The sequence below is a fragment of the Echinococcus granulosus genome (assembly GCF_000524195.1).
Source record: "Echinococcus granulosus chromosome Unknown EG_S00015, whole genome shotgun sequence".
In the NCBI taxonomy this organism is placed as follows: domain Eukaryota; kingdom Metazoa; phylum Platyhelminthes; class Cestoda; order Cyclophyllidea; family Taeniidae; genus Echinococcus; species Echinococcus granulosus.
The window spans coordinates 1,317,975-1,329,805 of record NW_020170395.1 but is presented as its reverse complement, the minus strand read 5'-3'; the positions used below and the strand labels follow the sequence as shown (position 1 = coordinate 1,329,805).

The window sequence follows — 11,831 nt, the reverse complement described above, 5'->3', positions numbered from 1 at the left end:
TGGAGAGCCTGGTGCTACCGGATCTCCAGGCAGACAGGGTTATCAGGGTCCTGCGGGTGAAAAGGGTGACTCTGGTTTCGACGGTATGGTTGTAAGTTTCGCCCTTTCATGCACTTGCACCCAGAAAACCAAACGATATTTTAAAGAATATGGTGTTTTCTTTTAAATATAGGGGGTCTCCTGGTCCAATGGGTCCCCCTGGCCCACCAGGTCCCATGGGTCCTGTTGGTCAGATCGGCCCAACTGGTTATCAAGGTTCTATCGGTCCCCGTGGTGAGTCTGGGACAGACGGGCGCCCCGGACTTCCAGGACCTCAAGGTCCTGTGGGTCCCCCGGGTCCTCCTGGTCTCTCTGGTCTGATCGGTCAAAAAGGTCAACGCGGTGAACCTGGTCCTCGTGGTGTCCGCGGAAATCGTGGACCCACTGGTCCTCCGGGAAGCGATGGACCTGCTGGTGAACCTGGATCTGTGGTACGTCAGCCTTTCACCTTACAAAAAGATCTCTTTTTTGTTCAATTGAATGTTGGAGCCATGTCATCGCATCCATTTACAGTATGAAGAATATCCTGATTTGTAATCTTTTGGTGTCAGGAAACGTGGCTTTAAATCACAAATAATCAGTTTAGAACTTATGCCATAAAGCATATGGGTTTGAGATTATCTCTGTTGAAGGCATTCTAAGGAGAGGAAAAGTTGGTGGCATAGGCGGTAGGACTGGACACTGTAAAAGTCCGTACAGTACCGTGCGTAATTGAAAGGGATATCATACTGCTCCAGTATGACAGCTTGTTTAAATGACATTGATATAGGGTGAGCCTGGAATTGATGGTCGACCAGGACCGCGCGGAGAGCCAGGCGTAGCAGGTCCGCAGGGTCCGATGGGTCCCGCTGGTCCCAGGGGTGAACGTGGTGTCGCGGGCAGACCTGGTGCACAAGGTCGCAAGGGACCCATGGGTGACCGTGGCCCCGCAGGACTCGTTGGTCCTACTGGGGCTCCCGGACAGAAGGGCGACCGCGGGCAAACTGGTCGTGATGGTGACCAGGGTGAACCTGGGCCTCGTGGTGACCAAGGGCCCATGGGTGCTACTGGACCCAAGGTAAAACATTCTGATGCCATATCGTCAATACTTGGACCTTATGCTCTGAAGCTATGACTTAATTTGTTTGGAATCGTCCTAGGGCTCTCGTGGTGAGTCCGGTCCCCCCGGACTTCCTGGTGCCCCCGGATTAGATGGACGTCCAGGTCTGGATGGAGCACCAGGTGAGAACGGTCCTCAGGGAGAGCCAGGTCTACCTGGTCCTCCGGGTCCCATGGGTCGTCCTGGTATGGACGGTCTACCCGGTCCCCGAGGTGACATGGGCCCCAACGGACTTGATGGCGCATTGGGTGTCAAAGGCGCTAGGGGCCCACCGGGTCCTCCAGGTCGGCCTGGTAATCTCGGGAAACCTGGTTTACCTGGCACTCCAGGTGCTCTCGGCCCACCTGGTCCTCCTGGACCCACCGTACGTGCATTTCAGCTCATCTTCTCCACTGCTTGGAGTCTGAGGTGAAAATGCGCGAATTTCTCCTGCAACATTTTCAGGGTATTCCAGGATCCATGGGCGAACCAGGTCCAAAAGGCGCTCGGGGCTTCCAAGGTCTAACTGGTGACGTCGGAGAATCTGGTGACGCCGGTCCTAATGGTTTGGATGGCCCAGCTGGTCCTGCGGGAAGCATTGGCCCTCCCGGATTCTCCGGTCCTTCTGGAGATCAGGGTCCTGCGGGTGCTCCAGGTCCTGAGGGCGACCCCGGTCCGCCTGGATTCGATGGTCCTCCCGGCAAGGACGGAAAACCCGGACCCCGTGGGAAGGATGGAAAAATGGGTCCACCCGGTGAACAGGGTGAACAAGGGCCTGTTGGACCTCGCGGCATTCGTGGTGAACGTGGTCCTCCCGGTGACAAGGGGATCGATGGTGAACCTGGTGATGACGGCGCTGCTGGTCTGCCCGGTCCTCATGTACGTGTATTAAGGCACATTCAATATTTCCAATAATCCACAACTCTAATCATCTTTTTGGAGACTTTTTATGGAGGTGGTTTGGCTGAAAAACTGGGATTTCCTGGGATTGACTAACTTTATGGTACCGTTTTCTATGTCCGAGACAATAAGTTTTCACGCTCAAGAATAGCTCCTCGTGGATCTCCTTTCTGATGATTGCTGAAAGCCTTCAACCAGTAAATCAGCACCGACGTCCACCATTCTGGAATGTCAAATCCAGATCACCACATTATGGTATTTGATTTTACTTCAAACCAGAAGGTTAATCAACTTACCAACTGGAATTTTTCGCTTCACTTTACATCAACCGCTTAAGTTAAATGAGTGCTTTGTCAAATCTTGCCAACAATGCATCTTTAGCTCTATGTGTGAGGTTATGGAAGGCTTTGTTTTGTCCAGGGTCCAGCTGGACCACCTGGCCCGACCGGCAAAACTGGAGCCCCTGGTGAAGCTGGTGAGGAAGGTGATGAAGGTCCTCAAGGTCCACCTGGCGTTCCTGGAATGGACGTACGTTATCGTTCACTTTATCTTTGGTAAAAAATCTCTCTACTGCCTTACTGATATGCACTCTTCTCGTGTTAAGGGTGTTCGAGGTCCCCAAGGTTTGCGCGGCCCAGCTGGAAAGGAAGGAATAGCTCGTGAATTGACTGCAGTGCCCGGAGGCCTGGGTCCCAAAGGCCCACGTGGCCCCACTGGTCCTACAGGTCCTCCTGGTGACCAAGGTCCCAAGGGAGAGCCTGGTGAAACTGGTCCTCCAGGAACGCCCGGTGAGCCTGGGGAACAAGGTCCTTCTGGGCCCCCAGGTGATCCAGGTCCTGATGGCAAACCAGGTGCTAATGGTGAGGACGGTCCTGAAGGACCTCCTGGTGAACAAGGCCCAATGGGTCCACGTGGTCCCAATGGAGAGCCAGGTCCCATGGGTCCTCCTGGTCAACCCGGTAAACCCGGTCCCATCGGTCCCGTTGGAGCTCCCGGTATGGCTGGCGAACCCGGCAAACGCGGTCCCACTGGCCCTCCAGGTCCAATAGGCGAGCGTGGTCCAACCGGACCTACCGGTATTAATGGAACTGATGGACGTGAAGGAAGAAAAGGACCTCAGGGACGACGAGGACCTCCTGGACCCCCTGGTCCTCATGGTGATGCTGGAGCTCCAGGTAAGGAGGGACCTGAAGGACCTCCCGGTCATCCTGGTTTTGTTGGTCCACCTGGTGAACCTGGCGCTGAAGGTCCAGAGGGAAAAGAAGGTATTGAAGGTGCCCAAGGTGAACAGGGTCCGCCTGGTCCCTATGGCATCATGGGTCCTGCTGGTGAACCTGGTGATCCTGGTCCAAAAGGTCGCCCTGGTCCTGCTGGACGACGTGGAAGCCAGGGAGCGGCAGGGGCTCGTGGCCCTCAGGGTCCCCCTGGCCCCCAGGGTCTCACTGGTCTTGAAGGTCCTCCTGGACCTGCTGGTCCCCGTGGACCACGTGGATCACCCGGTCCCAAGGGTGAACCAGGTCCTCAAGGTGAAGATGGTCCTCCGGGTCCTGATGGTCCGAATGGTGAGACTGGTCTTCGCGGTCCTCAAGGATCTGCTGGAAGTCGCGGAAAGGATGGTCCACCAGGAAGACGTGGTCCTGCCGGTCCCAAAGGAACTCCTGGTGCAAAAGGTCCAACAGGTCTTCAGGGACCTCCTGGTCACGATGGTCCTACTGGCTATCCAGGTCCCACTGGCAAACGTGGTCCAAATGGACCCACTGGAGAGCGTGGTCCACAAGGACTTCAGGGTCTGCGTGGTGAAACTGGTGAGGTGGGCGAAGCAGGTCCGATGGGTCTACCTGGTAATGATGGAGACCCAGGTCCACCTGGTGTTCAGGGTCCCCCTGGTCCGCCTGGACCACCTGGACCTCCAGGTTCCATTATGAGCATTCAGGCTCGTCGAGCACCAACCAAGGGTCTTCTTTACGGCGATGATCCTAGGGCTGCTCATCACTTCGGAATGAACTCCATCAAATTTCCGCGTGGAACTCAAGAGGTTCCTGCCAGAACATGCGCCCAATTGGCCGCTCATTTCCCCAATTATCCTGACGGTAGGTTGCTCATTTCTTCAACCAACTTTTGCCTTCTTCTTCAACTTCATTTAAATCGAGTTTTTCTTTTCACATTAGGCTCTTACTGGCTCGATCCAAACGGTGGGCGCACAAATGATGCAGTTGAGGTTTTCTGCAAAATTAAGACGGGTGAGTCTTGCGTCCAAGCCAAGCAATCCTTCCCTGTTACAAAGTGGAATTTGCCCTCTACAAATAGCTCAGTATGGTTCCAAACTTACAATCAATTTGGAGAGGTGAGAAAGGACGTCCATTTCTAGCATAGTCCATATAAACATTTGGAGATAGCATTATATTTTCCCCTTCCAGTTCGACTACGCCATTGATGCAGATCAGCTGGCCTTCTTGAAGGTGTTCAGTTCTCGTGCATCTCAGAAACTTCGACTTTCTTGCCAGGGTCTCTCTGAGAGCATAATTATGCCTGAACTCCTGGCTGATGATGATACGATTTTGACAATGGCGCATCCTAAGCGACGATTTGAGTTGAAAGAGAACCTATGTGGACAGGTCAGTTCTGAGTGATACAGGCTGCCTTGCTGAAGGACTTAAAACGCTTTCCATCCATCTAGAGCTTGATAGATGTCTCCGAGAGATCGACCACTTTGATTGATAATTTCAGATCTTCGAAGGATCAACTGTGGTTCAGATCCAAAGCAAACCATCCCGATTGCCGCTTCGTGATATTAAATTCACTCCCAGCATCTCAGCTTTTGGTGTTCACGTTGGAGAGGTCTGTTTCTCCTAGGTGCTTGACGAAGACAATCACACCTACTTTACAAAGCTGCTGCAACAGCTGAGCCCATTACACCCTCTCGCCGCCGTCTCACTCTTGCCCCCTCCCCCTCACCTACTTACCATTCTCTTTCAATTCCATCCCTCCTTCTCCTCCAGTCGTTTAAACTTTAGTTTTTTTGATGTTGTTGTTGTTGTTGGGGTTTTGTACAGCTATGCAACACGCAGATCACCAGCTACTCCTCTCAGGTTTCACAGCCTCGTAGAGGAATAGCCAGGCACCGATGTTTGCAGTAATAAACTTTGCTGATCACTAAATGCACCAGACTCGGAAAAGGGTAATCACAGTCCACCTTAATGGTGTCTTTGACTATGCAAGGTGAGTAGGTATTAAAGAATCTCTTAGCAAGGTGTGAGGCTCTTTATCAAGAAGCAAATGGGTGGAATCGTCACTACACTATAAAAGGCCCACCCTACTGTCAGACCTGTCAGTGAGTTGAGCCCCCTCCACTGCTCGCATACGTGGCTTTGTTGGCAAGATGTGGGTGACTAAACAAGCGATATCAAGCACAATCGCGATAGGGCATGCCAAAAGGGGTCTGTCATCAACCTACCTGCCCTAGCACATGATTTATTGAATCACATGTCAAGGCACGGGAATTAATCCATACGGTGTGTTTTGATTGGTTGGAATGCTTTTGGAGGGTGGTGAAAGGTCTCTCAGAGTGATCGGAAATGGATTTCGATCATGCCTATAGGAGGTACAAAATCTATGCCCTTAGAAATCAACAACGCAAAGAAAATGAACAAGAAGTGACTCGTGTTGATAGTGCCATTACAGCACCCTACAATTCGTTTACTGGGGTCACTTTACAAAAGGGTGCCGCACTTTCGACTGAAATGGAAAACTATAGGAGACGAGTGATCGCCCTACTGAACTTCTTTGACTCAATAGCTCCACGTTGGTGGGATCAATTGCATCGATTCAATGGAAGGTTAGTGAAACGTCCAAGCCGGAGTGCGGAGTTGATAGTCAAGCTGCAGGCAAGACTGAAGGCACGCCTCACACGTCTCACACCTCGCATGGTGATACCAGCTGCTGCAGCTGTGGTCACCATAGAGGAAAGTGATATTGTCTCAGTTCTGCCACAGAACCTACTACACTTAAGAGGTCAACCCGCAAATCGACGATCTAAACTGGGGAAATTTGAAAATGTCCAAGAAACGCTGCGACTGGCTTATTCCATAGCTCGACGTTTGGGAGAAGTTGAGAGATTGAAACAGCAGCTGATTTTATATGCAGTTGAGTGGATAAATGCTGACGGTAGAGACTTCTCTCTTCGAGCACAAAGACTCGCTCTACTCACTAAAAATATTAAGTACTGCCTCATTGAACGATTTAAAGGGGTACAAGCCCTCATTACTCATTATTATCGGCGGAGATCTTCCAACAATTTAGATGATGGTGGAAGTGCACCCCCCATGGGGGTTGAAGTTGACTCCAAATCTCGTCTGATGCATGCCTTTTGTGAAGTTACCGCAGCATGTATAAGCACCACAAGCATGGAGATTCTTCGAGTCATGGCGAATGCCGATCTGACACTTGCCACTGATCCAGCATTTACCACCGATTTTATCGACTACTATTCGCCTAATATCCTTCCAATGTCAACGTATACATTAGCCTCTGTCACTACTGATGTTAACAAGCAGGAAGGAATTGTGCCATTGGAGAGGGCTAAGAGAAGCATGACTGAAAATTCGACTGACGATATCAGGCACGAAGAATCCGTACTGTCACGTGAGCAAATTAATCCTACCACTTTAACGGATCAGCATATTAATTCAAAACAGTCTTCCATGCTAAGCAGGACACCCGGAGTTCAGCCTCACAATAGGCTTAAGAAGTCAGGAACTCCAAATAGCTTTAATCCAAGCATTAGCTTTGGTGAAGCAGAAGAGGAAGACGAGGAATTGATTACCTTACCAGACATCAACAGCTATAAGCTGCGCCGTTCAGATTCTGAGTCAAGACGAAAAAGAGAAACTGCTCAATTTATCACAAAATTGCTTGCACTACAAGGATCCAAATCCTCGGTGGAAAATGATGTCAAGTCATTGGGAAGTCAAAACCCTCTACCATCACTTAAGCATACCAGTAGCAGCACCGCTTTACCATCCACTTTGCTTTTCCGACCCTCTAGTCTTGAAGATAACCAAGGAAATTTTGTTACACGGGCAAATTCCACTTTATCCGATGAAAATACTTAAACAATAGAAACTGGATAAGGTGAAGGCATATCCCGACGCAAACCGATTCAGCTATCAGCATGGCAGCTAGATTAATTTAGAAAAATGACATACATTGCGGCCTCTAGTGTTTTTTGTCTGGCAAAGCATCGAGCACAGATACTAATGATCTGTTAGATTAAAATTCTTTCATAGAGGACCATAATTTCGCACACTCCTCTTGCATCAGTAATTCCTTTTCTTTTCTACTCATGTCAATCAATCTTCATTTATCTGACGTGCTGTACTTCTGTGGAGTTTTTTTAATCGCTCAAATCCAGTTCGAAATAAACATTATAGTATCAACTAGATATTTCTGAACACGCCTAGTTATGCTTCGGTTCTTGATTTTTCTTTAAACACTATGAGATGTGTCCTTGAATTTGTTTGCTAGGGCAATTTTATGATTGTCACCACTTAAAACGTAAATTTAAAGAAGTGATAAAGTAAATCTTTATTCCAGCTAATGACTAAACTGGTAAAGTGTGAAATAATTACTAAATTGGTAAAAATTCAACTACGGGCTTATAAACCCCCAGTCATAAAGCGCACTTGATTACCACTGTTCGTCTTTGGGGTGACTTGTGCTCTCAATGATTACTGTAGAAATGGTTACCTCACAAGATATGGTACTTTAAGCCAATTAATAGTGAAGCCTCAGGTAAGTATGGTCCTAGTTAATTCGGAATATGAGATAGCCCAGTGTTTCGGAATTCCGTACATGCATTAATCCTGTGGTTAACTCATCCTCTGTTGAAGAACACACCTATTTGCGCCTTTAGATATTGCTTAATATGACAAAGTTCTTGTGCTTGATTAAAAAGATTACACTCCATTGTTGCTTTTTACACTGTGTAGCGATTGTGCGCCCATTTGTCATGCACAAAGTGGCCCCACACTCTAGGTGACATGGTAGAACACCGTAAAAATTTGGCCCCGCTAATCAAAACCATCACCATTCTTTAAAACTGATTTCCTGTATTCCGTCACAAAGAAAACGAGTCCAGCATAATGCCTGTTCTCTTAAAAGCGTTTGGCATATGACCCTGAGCTCTTTCAAGCATCCCACCCCCTGATGGGTGCGTTCATAGGCACACCCATCCAACTCTTTCTATAAAAGCTCTATACAGTAAAACTGATTTTCATATTCATACCTGCGTGTAGAAGATTAATCAAGGATGTCAGTGAGCCAAAATAATAACCGCATTTACAGGCCCGGTCCATCCTGGTATGACTCCTACCGCCGCTTTATCCATCGCTGTGCGGATCGTATCCGATTGACAGACTATCCGGTGGTGACTCAACTCATGGCAGAGACTCTTGCCACCATAGCCCTTATTTTCTACGGCGATGGATCAGTAGCTCAAAAGTTCTTCTTTTCCTCAAGCTTCCTTGAAATCAGCCTCGGTTGGGGTGCTGCGGTTGCGATAGGAATCGTTGTTGCCGGTGGCAAAGCTTCTCCAGCCTTCATGAATCCAGCAGTAGCAGTGGCTAACGCGGTCACAGCCCATCTACGCTGGTCCCTTCTGCCACTCTACATTGTGCTCGAAGTTGTGGGCGCTTTCCTTGGAGCTGCGTTGCTACTAGCAGTGTACAATGAAAACTTGCTTCGATACGTTACAGAGAATGACGGCGGGAATTTCTATGTCAACTCAACCGGCGGCATCTTTGTGGCCGGAAAAGGCTCCTCTGTCAAAACTGCAGTAGTTGATCAGATACTTACCACCGCTTTACTGATGTTTGGCTTACTGGCGGTGGGTGACAATCGTCTCGTCAAGAAGTCAGACAAATTCGCACCAATGCTGGCGGGAATGGTCGTTTACATGGCTGTTGGCACCTACACGGCTAATGCAAGCTCTGCGTTGAATCCGGCCCGTGATTTGGGTCCTCGTATTCTTCTGCTTGTGTCCTGTAAGTACTACTTTGTAGGTATTGTATACACAGCGCTATATTTTGGCCTGTCAATAGAGGGTCTACTTCGTTCTACTTGACCTCAATAATTAAACGTCTCTTATCATTCCGACATTGTAGACTGGGGCATGAGTGCATTCACGATCGACAACTACTACTTCTGGGTGCCAGCTCTGATGCCGATTGTTGGAGCCGTTCTTGGCGTCATCGTCTACCAGCTATTAATCGGGCTCCACGCATCCGCCAGTGAGGAACACTCCACGGACGAGGATGAAGATACCGAGGCGGACAAGTTTGAATTAAGCAGTGAGAACCTGAAAGGAGATTTGACCGTCTACCTAACCGATTTAAGCGAGGCAAAGTGACTCGACTATTTTTTTGCTCTAAGACTATACTGCAACAGACTACTTAAAATATATTAGTAAAAACCCACTCGTCCTTTTGGCGCACCCACCCCCCGTGAACACCACCACGTCCCAGCCGCTCACCGCCCGATGATGTTGCGGCACGACTAAAAAATGGTAGCACAAGCTCCCAAAACCTAGACACCAGTCCAGTGCTGACTCACCTATAAAGGAATCTGGCCGTTCAGTAGCGAAATAAGTCTGACCAGAACATAACCGAGATCACACTACCAGGTAAAGGCAAAGACCGATGAAGATCCCAAATGCCTTTATTAGAGTATAAAACTATGTATACAGCTTTAAGCGGCTTCAATTTACACCAAGGTGTGAGAATGATTTGTCAGACCTACATCATACCGCCCATGCCTCCCATGCCACCCATACCTCCCATCCCTGCTGCTGGATTGTCTTCTTTGGGAATATCACATACAACAGTCTCCGCTGTAGTCAAGAGAGAAGCAACGCCCGCAGCATCCACCAAGGCTATGCGGACGACCTTCGTGGGATCAATAATGCCAGAGGCAATCATGTCAACATATCTATCGTTCATAGCATCGTACCCACCGTTGGGTTCCATAGCCAACACTTTCTGGACAACAACAGACGCGTTGACACCAGCGTTATGAGCGATAGTGTAAGCGGGAGTTTCGAGGGCTTTCTTCACAATGTCGATGCCTACAACAGTAAACCAGGTGCCAAAGGCAAAGTGAACACATAACCAAAAGAAAAGTCACTAAACTAACCAATTTGTTGATCATTGTTCTTGCCTTCAATCCTGTCAAGAACCTCAATACACCGCAACAAAGCAGCGCCACCTCCAGGAACAATGCCCTCTTCAACAGCAGCACGGGTCGAGTTCAAGGCATCCGTGTAGCGATCCTTTTTCTCCGAAACCTCTACCTCGCTACTTCCACCAACTTTAATGACGGCAACACCGTTGGAGAGTTTTGCAAGACGTTCTTGCATTTTTTCCTTTTCATAATCGCTACTGCTAGCGCTAATCTCATCACGAAGTTGAGAAATGCGCTTGTCAACATCGGCTTTATTACCGTGGCCGCGCATAAAGAGTGTGTCGTCCTTGGTGATAACAACCTCACCAACTCTACCCAGATCTTGGAGCTGGGCATCCTCAAGTTTGTACATATCCGCCTCATCACCAAACACCTAAGACGCAGGGTAAACAGGGACAAGTAACCTACGACACCACCGGTTGCAATAGCCATATCACGTAGCGTATTCTTGCGATTGTCCCCAAACCCAGGTGATTTGACGGCGCAAACTTGGAGACCAAGCTTCAAACGGTTGAGAACGAGGGCAGTAAGCGCTTCTCCCTCAACATCCTCAGCAACAATGACGAGAGGCTTTTTGTGCTGATGCACAGCCTCCAAAATAGGAATAATAACCTGTATATTATTTATTTTCTTTTCACAGAAAAGAACACAGGCATCCTGGAACTCGCAACGAGCACCCTTCTCGGTGTTAATAAAATACGGGGAGATGTAACCGCGATCGAACTTCATTCCTTCGATGTACTCGATCTCATCAAACAAAGTTTTACCGTCCTAGGGATGTCGGTAAGCGCAGAAAAAATACCTTAACAGTGATTGTACCATCGTTCCCCACTCGCTTCATCGCATCCGATATAAGATCGCCAATAGAAGTGTCACCATTTGCAGAGATAGTGGCGACCTGCGCGACCTCCTCAGGAGTAGTAACGGGTCTTGACATTTCTTTCAAGTGTTTCACGGCTGCATCGACCGCCATCATGACACCTCGCCGAAATTCAATAGGGTTTGCACCCTTGCTTATCTTTTCAAAGCCCTCCCTTGCAATCGCGCGAGCCAGCACTGTGGCCGTGGTCGTACCATCACCAGCCTCCTCGTTGGCGTTGTTGGCAACATCCTGCACCAGCTTAGCACCAATATTTTGAAACTTGTCCTTGAGCTCAATGCCTTTGGCAACCGTAACACCGTCCTTAGTAATTTTCGGTGACCGCCACTGACTCTCAAGAATCACATTGCGACCCTTTGGACCCATTGTAACGGCAACGGCATCAGCAAGTACATCAACACCAACGAGCATCGCAGCTCGAGCATCGGCACCAAACTTAACATCTTTAGCGGCGCCTCGAGCAACGAGCCTACATACAAAACCGGCAAAACGAGAAGAACATGCAGCACGCAACATGACACGCCTTACGCGATTCTGGAAGGAGTTTACCCATTCAAACAACTATCATGAGAAAACCATAGGATTCAAAATCAACTCAAAAGAGTATATGTTAGGGCGAAGATATGATTACTAAACATAATTTGTTAAGCATAATCAAAAAAAGGTTCCAATGAGAAGCATATGAGGATACACCTTTGC

General features: G+C 48.7%; 4 protein-coding genes across 4 annotated transcripts; 3 read left to right on the top strand and 1 right to left on the bottom strand. All coding sequences in view use genetic code 11, as the record gives it.

The window, feature by feature from the left end:
- Window positions 1-3,014: 3,014 nt before the first annotated feature.
- EGR_03139 (Collagen alpha-2(I) chain) lies at window positions 3,015-4,647 on the top strand (the record flags this gene model as incomplete). The annotated part of the gene is made up of 2 exons (XM_024492388.1): window positions 3,015-4,361; window positions 4,435-4,647. The coding sequence occupies 2 exons, from the start codon at window positions 3,015-3,017 to the stop codon at window positions 4,645-4,647; spliced, it is 1,560 nt and encodes a 519-aa protein (XP_024353314.1).
- A 945-nt stretch (window positions 4,648-5,592) lies between these two features.
- Window positions 5,593-7,128, top strand: EGR_03138 (hypothetical protein; the record flags this gene model as incomplete). The annotated part of the gene is made up of 1 exon (XM_024492387.1): window positions 5,593-7,128. The coding sequence occupies one exon, from the start codon at window positions 5,593-5,595 to the stop codon at window positions 7,126-7,128; it is 1,536 nt and encodes a 511-aa protein (XP_024353313.1).
- A 1,196-nt stretch (window positions 7,129-8,324) lies between these two features.
- Window positions 8,325-9,422, top strand: EGR_03137 (Aquaporin-3; the record flags this gene model as incomplete). The annotated part of the gene is made up of 2 exons (XM_024492386.1): window positions 8,325-9,057; window positions 9,178-9,422. 2 exons carry the CDS (start codon window positions 8,325-8,327, stop codon window positions 9,420-9,422), a joined length of 978 nt encoding a protein of 325 aa, XP_024353312.1.
- A 43-nt stretch (window positions 9,423-9,465) lies between these two features.
- On the bottom strand, window positions 9,466-11,648 carry EGR_03136 (heat shock protein; the record flags this gene model as incomplete). The annotated part of the gene is made up of 5 exons (XM_024492385.1): window positions 9,466-9,568; window positions 9,812-10,136; window positions 10,205-10,625; window positions 10,661-11,023; window positions 11,055-11,648. 5 exons carry the CDS (start codon window positions 11,646-11,648, stop codon window positions 9,466-9,468), a joined length of 1,806 nt encoding a protein of 601 aa, XP_024353311.1.
- Between the last annotated feature and the right edge of the window lie 183 nt (window positions 11,649-11,831).